This window comes from Megalobrama amblycephala, linkage group LG7, assembly GCF_018812025.1.
Source record: "Megalobrama amblycephala isolate DHTTF-2021 linkage group LG7, ASM1881202v1, whole genome shotgun sequence".
In the NCBI taxonomy this organism is placed as follows: Eukaryota; Metazoa; Chordata; class Actinopteri; order Cypriniformes; family Xenocyprididae; genus Megalobrama; species Megalobrama amblycephala.
Genome location: NC_063050.1, coordinates 50,248,647 through 50,271,228, shown reverse-complemented (window position 1 = coordinate 50,271,228; position 22,582 = coordinate 50,248,647). Strand labels below are relative to the sequence as shown.

At 36.4% G+C, this 22,582-nt stretch overlaps 1 protein-coding gene across 2 annotated transcripts in view; it reads left to right on the top strand.

The window, feature by feature from the left end:
- Window positions 1–22,582, top strand: part of erbb4a (erb-b2 receptor tyrosine kinase 4a) — a 206,351-nt gene that overhangs the window by 98,994 nt on the left and 84,775 nt on the right. For both annotated transcript variants that reach the window (XM_048197983.1, XM_048197982.1), the window contains exon 2: window positions 11,199–11,350. In XM_048197983.1, the coding sequence (XP_048053940.1) occupies window positions 11,199–11,350 (152 nt within the window). The remainder of the gene's footprint in view (window positions 1–11,198; window positions 11,351–22,582) is intronic.

The following is a 22,582-nucleotide window of genomic DNA, read 5'->3' as shown; positions in this document are numbered from 1 at the left end:
GAATCATACGACCACTTTTATGCATCTTTTTTGAAGCTCAAATAAGAATTTCTCCTTTTATGTTTCGTTAAGCATTTGGAACAACATGAGGTTGAGCAAATGATGGCAATGTTCTCATTTTGTGTTGAACAGTTTAATGTTATGTAAATAGCGATGTGGTATTAACATATTCCCTCTTAAGAAGGGCATGAACACGCTCGCTCGGTGACTCATCTGTCACACTGTTCTTCAGGTTGTTGCATAAAGAATCCCACCTACTATTACAGCTGTCTGCTCTGCATGTCACACGCAGTGCTGAATACAGCTGACAGAGAGACAAACCAAATAATTCATGCTTAACATCTCTGACATGTTGATATGCAGTCCGAGCTCCAACAGGTTTTGTATCACTCCGCTATTCTGTATTTTTGCATTTCAGACTGTCAGTGGAGAGGATTTATTAGTGACTCTTTCTGCAGTTACATCTAAACACCAATAGATGGTGACAAGTGACTGAAACGAAACAAGTGACTAGCTGCATTCGAAATTGCATATTGCATCAGGTACTGCATTTGGTAAAAAAGGGATATTCTATGTAGTATGAATGTGTCTGGTATGAATGAAATTCGGACATGCTACACCCGCCATGTTGTCACTGTCATGTGACCTACGGCGTTAGTTGCGTCACTTCACTGTCATTCACAAATTCTCTCCTGAACTTTTCGCCTACTGTTTCAGAAATACTACTTGGCTCACAAACTGTTTTTCCACGTACTTTAATAGTACCGAAGTAGGCATATTCGGATGCAGGAACTGTTTATTAGTGAATCCTTGAATCATTCACTCAACTGATTAGTTCACAAAGACTGATTAATTCAGGAACAAAACAAGTGATTGGTTTATGAGTGAGTCATTGAATCATTCACCCAATCAATTCACTCTAAACACTGAATTATTCAGGAACACCATTACGTTGCTCTGAAACATGCCATGTTTTATGTTATGCTAGGGCTTTGTCTGGAACTATTTGCATAGGTGACTCAAAAATAGACAAAGTAATTGTCAATATTTTGTCTAAAATGTATGTTATTTAAAACAGAAGCGTTGTTTATCAAACTATCGTGTAAAAGCAATATCACTTAAATAGTTGTGGACTATTTTATGGTACTTTTAGAGACTTGAAGTTGGCCAAATGCAATCACTGTGAACTGTTGTTGTATGGAAAAGCTCTGATTCTTTGACATGAAGGTGAATAAATAATGACTTAATTTCATTCCAGAGTGAATGTGAACATGCGTGTCATCCCAATGTAAGGGAGTGCAATCATTCTGATCAAAACGAATATTCATTGATGAATGTTAAATTTGTATTTATATTTATTTCCTAATAATTAGTTATAACAAATATGAAAAAAAAGGTGCTCTACCAATACAAGAGGAGGTGCAACCGAAAATCAAAATTCAATTGAGCTGAACAAAAGTGCAACACTCACTCTTAAGAGCTCAAACTTTATTACTTTTAAAACCTAATAATGAGTATACCTGACACTCATTATTGTAAATTACCACACACTCCTTATAGCCATCTATAATTAAATTCAGCAATCTGTAGATACTTGCACTGTGCTAAAAAAGCAGGCTGTCAAGAGTGTTGACGATTAATGAGTTTGCTGATGTGTAAGTTATGTGTCTCAAAGAGTTGTATTCAACATGTAGTGTGTGTGTGTGTGTAATCAATTCTAAACCACTGACATATTGGTTATTCAGCTGTTAAACACATTACTGTTGCCAAATGTCATTTACTGTTTGCACCCATTTTTGAAAGTGAAATATAAATAGAAATCACATAGACGTACACGAAAGGAGGGTCTCAGAGACTGAGAAATATTTGTAGAAATAAAAATAGTGGAGGTTCTGTTGACATAAGCACTTGTTTCATTGTACTAGTAGTGGTAGTAGTAGTATATTTCTTTTTTGTATGCAAAACAAAGAGTGATGTAATTGCTGGCCTCCACAGAAATTACATAACCTTTCCCCACGCCCCTATATCATAGATGCATCGGTTGGCTTTTGTTAGCAGCCACAGAGAAAAACAACAGTGGGGTTCCTGTGGCGTGCTGTGGGTGAAGAAGAACAGCGTGACGTGCTTGTGTTGTTGCATGTGTCATTTGTGGCATTAGCGCTGCTGTCACATGCCTTTGTGCGTCGAATGTTGGAGAAGGGCGATTGTTTACATCCCGAAACTCTATCCAATGATTCAACTCACATATTGCACAGCATCATAGAGGAACATATTTGCATTAATTTAAACGACTGCATTATTGCAATTGCAATAATGAAACCAAGGAATATTGCACTTCTAAACTGATATCTTTGTGCCTCACCACTGCTTTAAATGCGATTACAGCTATTATTGCAAAACTCAGTGCAACAATTTCCTCTTTAACATTAAGTTTTGCAGTAGCCTGAATCCACTATCAAATATTAGATTATCAGAGATCAGAATCCAAAAACAATAGGTAAAATTAGATATATTGCTTTGCAAGATATAAGATATACTGGTGAAATATAAAGAGCCAGAGCCAAAGGAAGTAACTCAGTCAGCATGCTGACAAAATATGTTCGTGTCCAGATGGTTTCGTCCATAAAAACCAGACCGCTTGCTTGAAGTGGAGTGACTTTAACATGCATTACTGCGGGCAAATTTGCCAGCTATGATGTAACCTTGACCGTTGAATGGGACTGCTGCAGGTCTGGCTCGTGAAAATGAGCTCATATGTGAACAACAGGAATTGAACTCATTACATATGTACATTTAATATTCTAAGTAAAGTTTTAACCTCTGTAGACGGTTAACTTTCAACTCTGATGCTAAATAATTCACACTTTTGGATCATGCATTATCTACTCAATAAAGGCTCATGCTAATAAATGCATTAAGCTTTTAAAGATTCAAGACAGGGCATGTGATAGAGTCCCATTTGTCCTGCAGGATCATTTGAGAACATTTGTGATTATTTGTTATGCTTTTTTGGAATATTCAAGGTATTTTTTGTTACAGAAAGACAGTTAAGACAGTTGCATCTTAAAGCAATAGAACATTTATTTTAATGCAGCATTTAGCACTTGTGAATATGAAAATATTTTTTTTTTTCTTTTTTCTTCTTCTTCTTTTTTTCTCCAAGTTTGTTTGAGTCACTCCCAGCTATGGAAGCTTATTTCCACCAAGTAATTGCGACTTTTTATCTTAGAATTGTGAGATTTAAACTTGCAATTACGAGTTATAAAGTCATAATTGCGTGATATAAAGTCATAATTGCATGATATAATGTTGTGATTCTGACTTTTTTTTTTCAGAATTGCGAGATTTAAACTTGCAATTGCGTCTTATAAAGTCAGAATTGCATGATATAAACTTGCAGTTCTGAGAAAAAAGTCAGAACTGTGAGATAAAAAGTCACAATTACATTTTTTTTTTATATATATAACAAGCTTCCATACTCAGCAGTAACAACAAAATGGACTCATAAATGAAGAAGAAAAAAAAAAAAGCAATTTCACAATTGTTTCCACGTCTGGACTGAAATATTATTAGATATGATTCATTATAAATGCTGTGAAAGGGTTTACTCAGAAGCAGGTCTGTAATTTTATTTTTTTTTAGGCATAATTTTGTGTTCATTTTCAGTGAAGAACAGTTAGAAGTGTTCTTGTCAGTACTGTATTTTGATTAATATTCACTTATATAGGCATGTGGTGAGTTTTTTTTTATTTTTTTCATATTTTTGTTTACCCTAATATTAGTTGGCAGCAGGAAGTTGATTCTGGAACTGACAAGTATTATGTGCATGTTAACCCAGTTAGTTAATTCAATCCATAATGTCAATATTCTGTATTGCCTCTCTCTATAATAACCATTTCTTTGTCATTTGTGTTTTTTCATTATCAAATAGCAGTTTGACACTAGGCCACATGGTCAGGGCTTGCCGGTGCACATCTGAAATTTATTTCACACTATATGAAGTATCTGCCTGATTACACTTGATCACATTATTAAAATTCATGCTTCAAAATTACACTTTTAGAAAATTAAACTTGGTGAGCAGCTATGAGCAGTCATGTGAGCATCCCTCCTGCATTGAGAGACAGTATTATCAGCTCTATGCGACTGTATTCTACTCAGTCTCAATTTGATTTTTTTTTTCACTTGTAATGTATAATATCTCTCTTCAATCAGTAGAGCAGTGAGCATCTTGCATCATTGAATGTGTTATTTGTACGTTACACTGCAGCAGTATGTGTTCAGCAAGTCTTTCAGGTAGTTTGATCACAAATTTGGTTGATTGCAAATGTGATTAGATGCATAGTACTTGACCATATAGTTAGATTAAAGAGATACTTCACAAAATAAGTAAAATTCTGTGATTTATTTATTCTACCTCATGTTGTTCTAGACTGTCTTTCTTTTGCAGGACACAAAAGAAGATTTTGTGAAGAGTGTTTTTGTCCATACAAGGAAAGTCAGAGCAACAGAGTCCAAACTAGTGCCCACTGACTTTCATTGTTCGGACAAAAAAGAGAGACATTTTTCACATAGGAAAGAAAGTAGAAAGCAGAACATGATTTTTGCCCATTATCCCGATTTGGTCTTTGGATCGTGTCTGTTTGGACATCAAAACCCTATGACATGTCATGTGCTTTCTTGCATTGTTGGATTTTTATAATGATCTGAATTTTAATGTTTCAAAGTTTTTTTGCTGAGTGTCAAAGTTTTATTGTACATGTAAACAGGCACAAAAGCCCATTGAAACGCATAAATTTAATCGTCTCTAGTAAAAATGTTAGTTAAGCTAACCATGAAATGTAAAAACATTACAAAAAATGTTACAAACAAGTAAATTGTTATTTCTTTGTAGATTATATAACAACAACAACTTGGAAAACAGACAAAACAGAAAAGTTAAGAAGCGTTATCTGAGAAAAGAGCGTGCTAATATAATATGTGCAGACCTGTAGTGGAATGAAAACATTTGAAGATGGTTTTAAAAAATTGCAAGTCTTTGAAAACGATGCCGTTATTGTCTCCGTGTGAATTTGTGAAAACGGTGACGTCATGTGCATGCATATATTACGTTTTCAGTCTATAGATGCGTAGTGTTTTTTAACAAAGTGACATCGCCATCTACTGGCCTGCCAGTCTTTTTAATCGTTTTCGCGAACCCATGTGAACGGGCATCACTTTAACAATGTTATTGTCTGTACGTGAAAGACGCAAAGAGATAACTTTTCAGTTTTTTGCACCCCTGTATCTAGATTTTATATATTTTTGAAAAACATTGTGTATGTGCATGAAACATAATGTATTTAATGAATGTCTAGATGTATTTGAACTTGTTCTTTGAAGTGTTGTTATAAAAACTCAAGGCTGCAATTGTATCTACAACTCTCAAATATGAAAGCTGGGGACGTGTCTTCTTTCTGCATTTCACTCCCTGATTCATGTTATTGCACATGACAGAGTTCATTTCCAAGAGGAAACCATCAAACTGCCTGCTCATCGCTGGGGATATTACGGTCAATTTTGATATGAACAGCCTAACTGCAATGGGAACACATTACATTCGGGAGCCTGGAATGCAGATGCATGATTATATCTATTACAAACATCAATTTCCATCACATTACTCAACCGAATGTTCCCTGTCATGTGCACAACGCTGCCATTCCTCCCTACGCTTCTTTGTAGATTTGTTGCTTCATATACTTCAAACCAGAAGCAAAATGTCGTCGGTAGATCCCAGTTTGATGGATTGGGAACATAATTCCACTCCCAACATGGTTTCCATGCTTCAGTGGCCTCCTACAATAGCCGTCCACCTGAGATATGACTTTTACTATATTACATGCAGCAACTGTGACTCTTAATAAGAATATGGATTACTGCATAAATCTGATTTATAGTCATCTGATTATATATTGGCTGACCACATTGTGTAATGTCCACTTCATGTCATATTTCTGCTATTTACACCTTTCTTTTTGCCGTTTAAGCAAATTATTATTGATTCAGAATGTGAGAACTGAGGTTCATCTCATTAAAAAGGCAGCAAACACCGTTCATGTCTTCAGCATCGCTCTTTTAATGTATCTCAGTAGTGGATTTCAGTTCTTGTTTCGATAGCTAACCTATAAATGGCTGACTCATAGTTAGCTTTCCATATTAGATTATGATATGAGTATTTTAAGATGGAAAAAAAGGAAATTATCTTAAAGCGAAATCTTAATAATTATGCTATATGATTTTCTCACCTGGAAGAGAAAATTGTGTCCAAGACCATCGCAGATGTCCTTATAGCCAAATGGAGTTGCTGTCACTTGCTGATATTGGTTTAATCAATGGCATATATTAAGGTTTGTGATAGAGAATGATGATTCAGGGCAGACTGGAGTTTTTAGCACGAGGAGAGGGCGGCTCACTTTGACCCCGTCAGCTAATGATGGATGAGGGACTGCTGCGATTTCATTGGCCGAGCTCTGAGCCGTTAAGCGATTGCCATCACTGCGGAAAAACGGCCTGTTCTCTCGCACTTCCTGGATTGAGGGGATATTTTGTTGCAGAGATGACACAATTACTCCAAAAGAGTTTGAATATAATCTCACCAATTGGTTTAATTCTTTGAACACTTACAACCCAAAATGCTGGGTTAAAATTAACCCAAGCTGGGTTGAAAATGGACAAACCCAGCAATTGTGTTGTTTTAACCCAGTGGTTGGGTTAAATCTTTGCCCAACTCAACTATTGTAGGATGACCATATGCGCCATTCTCCCAGGATGCGTCCTGTCCAGGATTTCTAAATTGCCTAAAATGGCTTGAGCCCTTGCCTCTTTAATTGTGAAAGTGGTCATATTGAGGTGCCCCCGGAACGCGATTTAGAAACGCGATTTCTACACGGAGGTCTGTGCAAGCCACTGTTCTTATTGACATTCTTCATGCAATGCATTAAAATGTTGTCGTATTTGCAATGCTTTGACCGTTCTCTGTAGATCCAGCCTTCTTGCAAGTCACGATCGGTTGATTATGTATAATGCATGCTATTGGTCAAATTATTTTTCAGTCGTTACCTTCCGCAAATATGAAAACAAAAGCAAAACTGGGACATTTTATGCAACTTAGAAATCCTGGACAGGACGCGTCCGGGGAGAATGGCGCATATGGTCACCCTAAACTATTGTTTAAAAATTGCTGTATTGCTTGCTTAAAATTGTAACGTAGCGGGACTCATGGTAAGATCCATATGCAAGCTTTTATTTACAGTGGTAAGCGTGGTCGTACAGGCAGGGTCTAAGCAGGGGCAAACAGGAACAGCAAGGGCTAGGCAGAATCGTAGTCAGGGTACAGGCAGTAGATCGAGGCAGGCAGATAACATTCACAGAACAGGATGGCAAGGCAAGGGTCAAAGGCAGGAACAGGAACAGACAGGGAAACAGGATAAACACAGGGAAACGCTTAGAATTGACACACAGGGTAATCAAGACTTCGCGATTGAATGGTGTGAGTGAGAGTCCTTTTATAGTCCAGGTAACAAGCTGCAGCTGGGTGTGGTGATTAGTGAGGAGTGTGCGCATGGCTGTATGTGGCGACAGGTGATAGGTGTGGAGTGAACATGTGACTGGCAGGGAGGATTGTGGGAAGTGTAGTCCGGGAACTGACAGGAGCAGACTGTGATCATGACAAAAATGAACCCAAAGTATGTTGGAAATTAACATTTATTAATATGTTTAATAAATGAACATGTATTAATAAGTTTAATAAATAATAATTAAACAATAAACATTTATTAAATTGCTAATTAATAAATGTTCACGTTGCCTCTAGTAATTATGTGTCTGAATTTTAATTTCCAACCTATTTCGGGTTCATTGTAAGCCAGCCATATAGTCATTTTTGAACAATAGTTGGGTTAAATAAACATGCCCAGCACGTTGGGCAAACATTTAACCTAACCGCTGGGTTAAAACAACACAATCGCTGGGTTTGTCCATTTTCAACCCAACTTGGGTTGGTTTTAACCCAGCATTTTTTGAGTGTAGCATTTAGTGTAGCTAATTCTGTCATTCAATATAATGTAAAAACATCAATTACATGACGTCAATTAATTAATTTATTGCAATTATTCACATATATCATATGTTTACTGAGAAAATTAACGTAATTGTAATCTATCTTGCAAATGAGTTTGTCGATCTGTCAGTCAGACAGTGTGTTATAACCATATCTACACTTCCGAGCAAATCTGTTGAATGAACGATTCAATGACTCACTTGTGAAGACAGTTGCATGTTTCAATTCAGAATGAATCAGCGATTTTGAGTGAATTGGTTGAATGAATGACTCATTGACTTACTCATTTTGACAGTCAATTGTCATCACCTACTGGCGTAACAATGTAACCTGCAGAAAGAGTCATTTCAGAGAATGGTTCAAACAGTGAAAAATCCAAGTGCTGATGCAGTAATTTTTAATTGTAGACCAACATATCAGCCAATATATATAGAAACTTGTTTCCGCTACAGAACAAAACAAAAGATAATTGCAACTTTTATCCCACAATTCTGACTTCTTTTCTCAGAATTGTGCGATATAGCCTTGTAATTGCGAGTTATAAAGTCCAATTCAGAGGGAAAAAAACGTTGTTCTGACTTTATGACCAATTGCGTGTTTATATCACACATTGTGAGAAAAAGGGTCAGAATTGTGAGACAAAAAGTCTCAATTACCTATTTTATTTTTTATTCAGTGGCAGAAACAAGCTGCCATAAATATATCATGACTTTGAGATTATTGTATCTCAAAACTGTGCCCAACTGACTGGAGGAAGTGGTTGTTCTTCCTTCTTTTCTTCATTTTCAAAATCAAAAAAAAAAAAAAAAAAAAGGTTTTTGAGAAAATATTGTGCAAATTAAAGACACCATGAAATCAAAATTGACAATTTTATACATGCCTGCCTAAACTTTTTGGAGACCTGAAAAGTGCAGATGTCTCATTGAAGCAAATGTGATGAACGGATTTGTTGCACATCAGCGCCCCGGGAGCTTAGGGTTTACCGAGTCAAAAATGATGAGTGTGTGAAATAGTGGGATGGGTGTTAATGTGGTGATCTGTCACTCCATTGATCCTGCTTGAATCCCATATCCTGAAGTTCTGATGTAGGCTTTTCAGCTCTCTAAAGCTAAAGGCTCAGTTTCTGTCGACAGATGCCATTGAAGTATGGAAAGGAATCCCTTAGCGTCAGAAACGATCATGGATTATTGGGTCAGTGTAGGCAGGGAGCAAAAGGACACATTCTCATTTTTCATTCTTCGATTTTGAGCACATCAGTCACACTTTTATTGAATGTTTCATTTCAAATACTTTTTGCCTCTAAGCCATGTTAAAGTAAATACTCAAAGCGCTGAAAGTTGAAGGCCTTACTGAGTGAATTCTGTAACCTACTTTATAAAGTAAAAATTCTCGCCAATTGCCATATGTGTGGAAATTGGCTTTGGCAAGTAAATAAAACAAAGTTTCACATTCGTTTTCAGGTGACTTTAGGAATAATTAAGATAAGTGAATAATAAAATGACTCTCTACTAGTTATTTTAGTATTATTATTTTTTTTTTTAATAAAAAGAAGTGTGATAGTATTTTATGTATATAGTGTATATTATAGTTTTTTATTAATATTTTGAAGTAACCTATTTTTATCTTTTCAGTTTTCATTTTAGTTTTAGTATTTTCGTTGTGTGCTTTTCCTGATTTGTTATCACAATTTTTTTTTTTCTTTTGTCAAATTAACTTAGATAATTAATGTAGTTCAGATAACATAATATTTTGAGTTTCAAATTTTTAATTTCAAAGCACTTAAAATTTTAAGGCAACCAGGTAACTTACTTTTTTTTTTTTTTTTTTTTTTTTTTTAAGTTAAAGTTAAACCAACAATTATTTTTTACAGTGTGACTATTTCTCACAATGGACATATTGTATATCTCACAATTGCTACTTTATATCTCACAACTGACTATTTCGTCTCATAAATAAAGTGTAAAAAAAAAAAAAAAAACCCTAACACTTTCTCACAATTACCATCATTTTTTACCCTTAGGCAAAAAAGGGCTTTTTACAGCTTTTTACCATCAGAAGTTTATCTAAGACATCAAAAGGTTGGATGTCAGTACTTTATCTGCACTATTAGTCTTACTTCATGCCATTTGTGTTCTGTGTGTTAAGCCCCAGTGAAAAGTGGGCAAATTAAGGTACTTTACAGCCTCAATCTGAGAGAGAGAGAGAGAGAGAGAGAGAGAGAGAGAGAGAGAGAGAGAAAAGTAAAAGGAAAGGGTGGAAAAAAGATTGACATCTTACATTTCCCTCTCTAGTGTGCTTTCTCAGAAACAAATTAACTCCAGCACAGAGGAGACCTCCATCTGTGAGAAACATGGTACCGGACGGCACATTGTTCTCCTCGCCAGATGCTTTTCTCACCTGTAGACGTGGCATATTCAATAAGGGAATCTATTCTCAATTTGTCCAGCAGAGGTCTTAATCTTCGCTTTGTATACACCATGGCACCGCCGCGTCCTCCGGGACTACCTAACTGTGACAGTGAATGAATTTAGTGGGGAAGGGTGTAATTTGTCCACAGCAATAATATGGAGTGGTCCGCTCTGCAGGCGGCGGGCCGTAATATAGCTCGCTGTAATGTAGAGAAACAGTCGCCCTCCGGGGTTCAATAACTGCTTATTACTCCTGCCTCCACTTCAGAAGCATCACCATCACCATCAGCCCAGTGGTTTCCCACATTATAACTCCAGCACAAATGCTTCTGCTGCGCTATCGACTGGAGTTTCTGTTATTCTCTAGGCCTGTTGAGCAAATACCCAGTTTGTGGTCATGGTTCCACAGGTCTGTGATCTAATAGATGATGTTAGGGAATTGTCCTCGCCAGCTCTCATTTGTCTTCATATAGAGGCGAGAGCGAAGCCAAGCTGGTCAGTGTTCAGCAACAGGTTATGACATCTTGATGAAACTAGCTTCAGAACTTATGTCACTTATTTTGTTATTTTTCCTGTGGATTTATTTACATGTGATGAACGGTATACCGCAATCTTCTCAATGAACTGCTAGTGCAAAACAGTTTTAGTGGTCTGATCAATCTCTCTGTCTCTCTTTTTCTCCTCTACAGTGTGTCCTGGCACTGATAACAAGCTCAGCACGCTGTCTGATTTGGACCAGCAGTACAGAACCCTTCGCCAGTTCTACGAGAACTGTGAGGTGGTCATGGGTAATCTGGAGATCACCAGTATTGAACGGAACCGCAACCTGTCTTTCCTCAAGGTGAGTGATTGATTGATTGATTGATTGATTGATTGACAGATTGATTGACATGTTGTGCGTAGCCTACTCTGTCATTAGATGGGTTTCCATGACAGTTCCATTCCATTACAAAACTATTGCGAAATGACAGCTTTTCCATTAACTGATGTTATGTGACTAAAACATTTTTTTTTTTTTTTTTTTATCTTGCGATAATTCATTCCAAAAATTATGGCAATGGATGTTAGAAGTATATCACAGCCACTGTACTAGCCATTATTTTTAATCGAAGGTGACGTAAGCATGTTATCCAAGCATTAAAGGAAAGCCCCATATACTTGGGAGCGGCCACGTATGAGGTTCTATGGGTGTTTCTCCCTCTTATCTGCTTTGAGGTCGTGATAAATTGTGGCATTTCTTTGTTGTGTAGAATTCAGTATTCCCATAATTCTTTGTCTTGTCTAAACATACCGTGGCATCTTTAAAAAATTGATCGTATGTGACCTGTAAATGCGAAAAAACTATTTCCATTGCAGTTTTGTGAAATATTCCTTTTTCAAATTGCCTGAAAAATCACCTCATGCAAAAGTAAAAACTTGTTTGTGATATATGGGAGTTTTGGCGAAATTGACATGTTTCCATTGGATGTATTTTCAATTTGCATTTTCAATTTGCGCAATTTGAAGTGTAATGGAAACGCAGCTACGGTCTTTGCGCTTGAGTTCATTAATATGCGGTGACAATGGCGGATACACTAAGTTCAATATTACGCTTTTTCAAGAAATCACAGAAAGATGAGCGAGAAGGAGAAATAGAGCCTACTTCACCTTTCCGCAAGCGAGTGAAGCGGCTTCCCATTTCCAGGACCAAATCAGCACAATGCCAAACGATTTTGTCTCATTATAACAGCGGAAACAACTTTAAAATACTCCACATTTATGGTCATACACATAAGAGTAAGACATCATTTAAAACTGTAAGGGTCTGTTTTTATTTATGTACACTCTACATCTTAAACTAAACATTGTGCTTTTGTAAAATAAAGAAAACAAACAGTTTCCTATTCTTGAAGCTTGTCGACCATGTCACAAAAATTAATCGAAACTCAGTTTATAGGCTACTAGCAAGCTCTTGCATGCCATCTGAACTCATGTTTTAGGTTGGTGCATAGATTGTCTCTTCTTCTACATTTTTCCTGTTGTGGCGATTAGCAAACAGCATTGCATTACTGCATGCCCCCTTCTGGATTGGAGTGTGGATTGTCTGTGACTGGCTATATTTGTCGTCTGACTGTATCCACCGAACCATGACGTCCGTACCATGAAAAAAAAAAAAAAAAAGTTGTACTGACCCCAAACTTACCCAAATTCACCTTAAAATCCTACACTCACCATCAAAAAAAAAAAAAAAAAAAAAAAACAACCCAAGTTGGGTTGAAAATTGGCAAACCCAGCTGTTGGGTTAAATGTTTGCCCAATGTGGGTAGTTTTATTTAACCTAACTATTTTAAAGGGCACCTATTATACCCCTTTTTACAAGATGTAATATTGGTCTTGGGTGTCCCCAGAATGTATTTGTGAAGTTTCAGCACAAAATACCCCACAGTTAATTTATTATAACCATTTGAAAATGTCATTTTTGGGGCCTGTTTTAAAAAGAGCTGTTTTGGTGTGTACCACCTTAAATATAAATGAGCTGCATATCCCCGCCCTGCCTTTGGATGAGGGCGTAACTTGCATACCTATGGCAATAAACAGTCGGTAGAAGCAGAATGGCTGAGAGTGAGAGACCCGCTGTTTTGAATGACATTCAGCCGTACATGTTTGAACCGGAATCAGACCCAGATGATGAAGAGACTCCGGCAGAAGAAACACAATTGAGAATGGAGCAGGACGTCTCTGAATGGTTATTTGATACATTTATGTACTTATAGAGTTTTAATCGCGTCCCCTTTGCAATTATGGGTGTGCAACACACACACACACACTGTGATAACGTTTGCGCAATTTTTTGAAACTACAAACACAAATACTGTGATAACGTTTGCTAAATAAACATACACAGTTTTTAATACAATATCTTTAAAAAAAAAAAAAAAAAAAAAAAAAAAAAATATATATATATATATATATATATATATATATATATATATATATATATATATATATATATATATATATATATATACGTGTGGATACACACTATACAAACAAGGTTTAAATTATATACACAGACATTCTACGACGACGAAAACAACTTTAGACGCATTTGTTATTGAATTGGCTGACATCGACTGAAATGACTATTTGCTCAAAATACATTAAATACACTTACTTCTTCTGGAGGTGACGTTGGATCGCGAACAGTAGGCAACGATCCACACTTGAGGATTAACTTTGAAGCAAGACCTGCTTTGAATTGACCCTCGTCAGTCAAAAAATTATTTGCGCAAACATAAACGTATTTTGGAATTTTGAGTGGCGCCTTTCTTTCGTAAATAAAATCCATCCACTGCGTTTTCAGTGGCTCTGATGTCGGAAGTAAGTGAAAACTACTATGTTCATTATTACATCCCACAACAGAACACTTATGTTTCTTAGGAGACATTACCGGCTGTCGTTGAAACAATGGAGGATGGTTGACAGATCACCGAGGTCGGGGTCTATGCCAAAACCAGATTGTCAATCAAACCACGTGGGTGGGGCTTAGCGCAATTCTACGTCACAGTGAGAGCAATCTTAGAACAGGGCGTTCTGAGACAGTGCTTATGAATTATTGAGATTGTAAAAAACCACTGGGTGGATTTTTCTCATTCTAGGGTGGTTTTGCTCACACACTGCCAACACACATTTATGTTCAAACACCATGTAAAAGTGAATTTTGCATAATAGGTGCCCTTTAAAAAAAAAAAAAAAAAAAATTACTATATCGCTGGCTTAAAATGAACCCAAAATAGGCAACAATAATAATCAAAAGGTGAACATTTATTAATAAGCAATTTAATAAATGTTTATTGTTTAATTATTATGCATTAAAATGTTCATTTATTAAACATATTAATAACTGTTAATTTCCAACATATTTTGGGTTCATTTTAAGCAAGCAATGCAGTAATTATTAAGCAATAGTTGAGTTAAATAAAAATACCCAGTAGGTTGGGCAAACTGAGTTTGTTCATTTTCAACCCAACTTGGGTTGTTTTTAACCCAGCATGTTTTAGAACGTAGAAAGGAAGATTTGCATCTTGTGCACCTTTTATTGAAATGACACAAATGAACAAAATATAGTGCATTATTATATATAACTACCAGAAAACTATATAAATATATTAATAGCAGAAGACTATTTTCTCTCAATATGAACACTCTAGTGACATGACATTAGAGAGCAAGCCATCCTGTATTTCTGTATTTCAAAGGCAGTTGAAGCTTTTAGCAGTCTTTTGTATGGGTGCTGCAATTACTGGCTAGTAACACTGATGGTTAAATAGCTCTTTTACATTTGCATTAATGGATGTTACTCTTCACTCTGGTTCCGAACTTGGTATGACTGCAGAAATGGAGCAAAAAGGCTGTACGTGGCTGCCTTTATTTGCACACTAAAACCAGGTGTAATACGTATTCACAGAGAAATCAACAGGCTACCGAGTCTCTGTATAAATGAATGCTTTTTCATGAAAGTCGACTCATACTGTTTCTAATGTGTTTTAAGAATGAAAAAATGTGAATAGGTCAAATTGAAAAAAAAAAAAAAAAAAAAAAAAAAGTGTGTAGTTTGAGAGCGGTCTGATGGTGAGCATAATGTTATTCTCCTATGAGAGCAAAATGTCTTTTTTGAGAAGCTGCAGGAAAATTTTACACCTGAATTATGACATTGAGAAGTTCTAATAGCCTTTAAAATGGGAAAATACACAGTGGTGAGTTAAAATAAAGTAATAATCTGCAGTACTTTTGTTTTATGGTGGGTAAAGGGTGTTCTTACCCCTTAAAGCCCTTTATTGGAAAATCATTGTAGGCATATTGCTTTTATACAGTATACCAGTGGAAACAGCAATATGATAAAAGGCACACATGTGCAGAAAATAGTGTAATTTATTCATAACAATAAACAATTGGTAAAACTTTAGTTTAGGGTCCAATTCTCACTATTAACTAGTTGATTATTAGCATGCATATTACTAGGCTGTTTATTAGTACTTAATCGGTGCATACAAATAGAGTGTCTTTGTCATATCTTGTTTGATTTGTATAAACCACACTCGAGTCTTCATTAAAAGGTGGCCCAGGTTACAATTTACTGATAATATGTAATCCGTCTTACATCCTGATATGTTTCATCCAGTTATTATGCGTCTCAAATCCTGTGTGTTTTGTTGAGACTCCCTCTTATTTCGTCACACCCTACATGAATACTATTAAACGAACAAAGCCATGTTTCAAAGGTCTCTTGTTTACCTGTAGCCCTGATGTTTTCCCATCAATCTACCGGCGTCCAGGATCAGGGTGTGTATCGGCAGGTGGTGTCACTTTGGCCTGTCATGTAGACCCACGGTCCGCTGTCAGGTTTTATCCTGGTCAAGGCCTGAGCGCTCCAGCAGCAGCTAATGATGTTACAGGCTTTGACTGACTCTTCATTAAGGTCTGATCAATCAAGCTGCTGGCTCCCTCCATGCCTGCTTAGTGGGAATACCAGAGTGGCTCAATGTCTGAGCTGCCAGGTCGTGTTAACGTCAGGAACTGCCACAGACAATTGCCTCTTTGCATTTGTTGCTCTGTCACCGCAGTCCATATACATGCAGTACATGAGGGGAGACAGGAGAACTTCTCGCAGGTCATTTTGTTCCTCCTTCCTTGTTAAAATCCTTCTCACATTTCAATCTCCGAGTTGAAAAACACATTGCTGGTTTCTCTACCAGGTTTGGGGTTACCCGCTGTGTTTTAAAGACTCTCTGTGCCCTTCATTTAAAGACCCCCTGGGATAAAATAAAGTTTTTAATGTTGTTTATACATCAATGTGGTGTTTTTAATATGCTTTCAAACAAGCCATGTACAAATTCATAAGTCAATACCATTGCTGAGTATTTTCTGTTTAAAACTGCAGTGATCTAAAGACAGTTTCAAAAATGCAGTTTGAAATCGTTGGTGACGTCACAAAATACCTTGTAACCAATCACGTCAATATGCTGGCGGGCTTTAGCATATCATTAACCATGACTGCTCTGAAGCAGTGGAGCCTCAAGAGAATATATCCTGATATATTTTTCTGTTGATATGAAAAATCAGGTACATTTAGCAATGTAGCGGGTGAATGATGTATATTACGATGTTATGATGAACTGTATGCCATTCTCCACTGATGTTCTGAGGTGTTAAAAGTGTTTCTTATGATAGTGATTGTAAGAAGACAGATGTCTGACTCTGAGATGAGGAACGAGAACGTGATTTGTGTAATATTAGCAACACATTATTAGCAGCTGTTTGATAATGTAGTCAAGAAAAAGGCTAATCATATTAATTACCCTTATGTGTCCGACGTTATCATTGTGCAGAGTTTACCTCAGTAAGCTGACCAAGTGGATCTCTGAGCTCGTGTGAGTGAGTGGAGGTGGGGATAATTAGCATATTCATAGATCTGTGTATAGTAAATTAAGCAAGTGTGTAGTTGCATTCAAGCTATTTTAAGACATGAAGATTTTTGTGATGGGTAGGTTTAGAGGTAGGGTTAAGGTTAAGGTATAGAATTTACAGTTTGTACAGTATAAAAATCATTATGTCTATGGAATGTCCCTATAAAACATGAAAACTCAACATGAGGATGAGGATGTCCCTGGATATTACTATAATTAAGTAACCTCTCCACACATAATACAAACCCGATTCCAAAAAGTTGGGACACTGTACAAACTGTGAATAAAAAAGGAATGCAATAATTTACAAATCTCATAAACTTATATTTTATTCACAATAGAATATAGATAACATATCAAATGTTGAAAGTGAGACATTTTGAAATGTCATGCCAAATTATGACTCATTTTGGATTTCATGAGAGCTACACATTCCAAAAAAGTTGGGACAGGTAGCAATAAGAGGCCGGAAAAGTTAAATGTACAAATAAGGAACAGCTGGAAAACCAATTTGCAACTTATTAGGTCAGTTGGCAACATGATTGGTTATAAAAAGAGCCTCTCAGAGTGTCAGTGTCTCTCAGAAGTCAAGATGGGCAGAGGATCACCAATTCCCCCAATGCTGCGGCGAAAAATAGTGGAGCAATATCAGAAAGGAGTTTCTCAGAGAAAGAGTTTGAAGTTATCATCATCTACAGTGCATAATATCATCCAAAGATTCAGAGAATCGGGAACAATCTCTGTGTGTAAGGGTCAAGGCCGGAAAACCATACTGGATGCCCGTGATCTTCGGGCCCTTAGATGGCACTGCATCACATACAGGAATGCTACTGTAATGGAAATCACAACATGGGCTCAGGAATACTTCCAGAAAACATTGTCGGTGAACACAATCCACCATGCCATTCGCCGTTGCCGGCTAAAACTCTATAGGTCAAAAAAGAAGCCATATCTAAACATGATCCAGAAGCGCAGGCGTTCTCTCTGGGCCAAGGCTCCTTTAAAATGGACTGTGGCAAAGTGGAAAACTGTTCTGTGGTCAGACGAATCAAAATTTGAAGTTTTTTTTGGAAAACTGGGACGCCATGTCATCCGGACTAAAGAGGACAAGGACAACCCAAGTTGTTATCAGCGCTCAGTTCAGAAGCCTACATCTCTGATGGTATGGGGTTGCATGAGTGCATGTGGCATGGGCAGCTTACACATCTGGAAAGGCACCATCAATGCTGAAAGGTATATCCAAGTTCTAGAACAACATATGCTCCCATCCAGATGTCGTCTCTTTCAGGGAAGACCTTGCATTTTCCAACATGACAATGTCAGACCACATACTGCATCAATGACAACATCATGGCTGCGTAGAAGAAGGATCCGGGTACTGAAATGGCCAGCCTGCAGTCCAGATCTTTCACCCATAGAAAACATTTGGCGCATCATAAAGAGGAAGATGGGACAAAGAAGACCTCAGACAGTTGAGCAACTAGAAGCCTGTATTAGACAAGAATGGGACAACATTCCTATTCCTAAACTTGAGCAACTTGTCTCCTCAGTCCCCAGACGTTTACAGACTGTTATAAAAAGAAGAGGGGATGCCACACAGTGGTAAACATTGCCTTGCCCCAACTTTTTTGAGATGTGTTGATGCCATGAAATTTAAAATCAATTCTCAGTTTAAACATTTGATATGTCATCTATGTTGTATTCTGAATAAAATATTGAAATTTGAAACTTCCACATCATTGCATTCTGTTTTTATTCACGATTTGTACAGTGTCCCAACTTTTTTGGAATCGGGTTTGTACATGCATACATAAATGCGTACATACATCCATACATAAAATATAGTTTTGGATGTGTAGCATGCTGCAGGACACTGTCACCCACTCTTCGACATGTCTTGTCCTTCTGCTTTTAAATAAACCACTTATATCCAATAAATCAGTTTTAAGTAATACGCGATGTATCATGCATTTTATATTTTTTATGCACTTTATTTTGTTTACACATTTCATGCGCTGCACATTTGTTGCATATGCTTATTGAATGGACATTTACGTCTATGGTTTTGAATGCAATGCATTTTGGGTGATGAGGCATTGCAGCAGCCAGAGAGAGTTACTCACAGTGACAGCACAACCAGCCAGTGACTGACTCAACACAGAGAGAAAGTGACACAGACTGGAGAAGTGGGCAGCTTGTAAACAGACACTGTACACAAATGAACCCATCTGTGTTACAGAGCTCTCTCTGTCTAGATTCCCTTTCAGCAGAAGTACAAGAGTCAAGAAAACTTCTCCATTATAGGAAAAAAACTATAAAAAATAATATTCAGGGCTTTAGCCACAAACGTCTAGAAATGATGATGCCCTTAACAGTGGATTTACTGTTTTATGCTGACACAACTAGTGCAATGACATCCAGACATTTTATGTGTCCAAAAGTCCAGACAGAATGTGGTTAAACTTTATTGATTAGGGAGACCTCTCCATCTTACGAACTCCTTCAGTCTTTTGTGAATACTGAGTGTTTTGATATTATTATTTCTAGTATTATTTCAAAGCAGCTCTCATCTTGGAAATATCTCTAGTGCTCTGCACACCCTTAACGCAAAGTGGGTTTAGGCTTATTTAAAAAGCAGTGTAAGAGTTGGTATTACTTTTAATTTAGTTGCAAGAGGATAGATCAAAAGCTTTATATTTTGTAGTTCCGGATGCCAAAATTACTCAAAAAGCTATGTAAAATATACAGTTATTGCAATTATTATGAAAATGTCAGACTATGAAAGTAAAATAGGACTTTTAACCCTGTAAAGGCTGATATAAGAAATAATAGTCAGATATATAATAACAATAAAATATAATAAAATGTTTGCATATGTGTTTTAGGTTTTGTTTCATTTAGACAAATCAGGCTTTAATGGCCCTTATATGGGCCAAAATATGCTGTTTATAATGCCAAAAGTTAAAAGAAAGAAAGAAAGAAAAAAAAAAAAAAAAAAAAAAATATATATATATATATATATAGGTTTATAACATTATCACAGAGAACATAAAATGCATATACATATCAGTTTTTACCCTATATCTCACAATAATATGTCTTAGTAAGATGATATTAAATGCTTAATTTTTTGATCAAAGAATGTAGTTTTTTGGAATACATATAATGCAATACAATGAAGATTGAGACATGAACACATAAACCTTCCTCAAAAGCCTGACGATCATATTTGACACATTTTAACATGATTTTTTCATGATGTATAGATAATCAAGTAAGCATAAGTTGCTTCAGTCCAGTAAATATTCATCTTGAAATATTAATAACAATATAAAAAGTTATTATTATGTTTATTTAATAAAAATCTTTAACAACAAAAAGACATGTGACCTGGGTGGGAACGTTTTTAGGATTATTATACTAAAAGGCCTTTTACTTGCTAAAAAAGTATGAACTATAAATTAGAGGTCAGAATTCATGTTTAAGAGATTGTGTGGTTTTTCAGCAAAGATTTGATCATGTTGATATTATACAGTAGGAGCCTAGTGTATGAAAATATGATACAGTGGGCCTTTATAGGGTTAAACATCCATGCAAAAGTCTATGGTGTGGTCTTTTATAATTTCAGCATACAATTATATTTAAATTAACATTTTTTGTTTGTTTGTTTTTTGTTGTTGTTTTTGTTTTGTTTTTTTCCCAGGAGCTACTATCTTCCTACACTTTTGTTTCCTTATGTTTCCTCTTAGGGAATGAGTTTAATAAATCTGGCTCTGCGATTACTTTACTAAAACGCTCTGCTTACCCATTTCCCTCTTATGCTCCATGAAATCCACTTGCTTTCCGTTTTAATTAGGATGTAATCAGAAACTGGGCCTGTCATTAATCAAAGCTGCCCAAATGAGAGGGGATTGTCCAGCTCACTAGCCTCATTAAAGGTTTGTGTGTGTGTGTGTGTGTGTGTGTGTGTGTGTGTGTGTGTGTGTGTGTGTGTGTGTGTGTATGTGTGCTCTACTAATATTTCAAGGTTGAAGCCTTTTGCAATCCTAGACACCAGTAATTCAGTCCCTTTGGTTTTCCTGAAATCAGTTTTTCAATTAGTCTTTCTGAAGGTTACATTGTTATTCCAGTAGGTGGCGGGAAGGGAACGTCTGTATGAGTGAGTCATTCAATCGTTTCCTCAACCAATTCGTTCAGAAACACTGATTTGCACAACATTTGATTCTTCGTCTTGAACTTTTTCTGCTTCCGCAGCAGTAAGTACCTCGGTGCAAAATATCAACATGTTCTCCAACCAATACGCCTATATAGGTCGTTTGTCACTTCCCTGAAATACAACCCATAGGAGGGTTTACTAAACTTGCACCCCGATTGACAACAGGACACTTTAATTTTAACGCAGTGTTCCCTTTTATCTATGTCATATTTCGGGTTTCGCGTAGCTCAATTGGTAGAGCATTGCAATATATAACAATATGTGATCATGTGATCGTGGGTTCGATCCCAGGGAATGCATGTGCTCGTAAAGTGTATCTGCACTATAAATCACTAAGGGTAGGTTTAGGGGTGGGGAGGGTGTAGTCGTTAATAAAAGAAATAGTTTTGCTAAATGGAAATACTCCACACATTGCATTTAAATGAACACGCATTTTGATTGGTAATGACGATCATACGTCATTTTATGATGACAGACGTAACACGACACTGTCGTTATTTTTATGCTAGCTAGAGGGCGCATGACTTTAAAACGTAAATATAGGTCGTAATAAGGTGCTTGAAAAACAATCTATAGCAGTCTATAGTCAGTAGCAGAATACAGTCAAGCCAGCCAAATTGCCTGGAATGGTCAAAATGGATGTAAAGACTTTTTTCTTTATACTTTTGCTGATTTTTCAGTGGATTGCAGTTCACCGTTGACCCAAAATATTAGAAAATGTCTATAACACTTTAGTATATAGGGAACACATTTTACTAGTTTACTGCTTATTAATAGTTAGTAAGGTAGTGGTTAAGTTTATGTTAAGAATGTAGAATAAGGGCATGCAGAATAAGGCATTAATATGTGCTTATAAGTACTAATAATTAGCCAATATTCTAGTAATATGCATGCTAAGCAACTAGTTAAAGGACCCAATAATAAAGTGTTACCAAAATGTCATATTTGGGGGAACAAAAATGATAATTGGATCTTTTCCTCCACTCATGAGAATTGTTTTCTTCATAGGTTTGTGGACTTTTGCAATGGATTCAGAGTGACCCCAAATATCGCTGTATCCCATTTCAAGTCATTTTACTGTACAGTTTTGGAGAAAATTAAAGGCAAAATCACTCCAAAAAATATGTGCATTCTTGCACTTACATCATGTCCCATTTTCAAACACTCATAAAAATATTTCCTTTATAGGTTTGCTCATTCTTTCAATTGATTCTTTTTCAGAGTGACCATCACTAGTTCTGTATTAATTTTCAAGTCATTTTACTGTACAGTTTTTGAGAAAAGTAAAGGCAAAATCACTCAAAAATTCAAAGTGCATTCTAGCACTTACACCATGTCCCATTTTCAAACACTCATAAAACATTTTCCTTTATAGGTTTGCTCATTCTTTCAATTTATATATGTTCAGAGT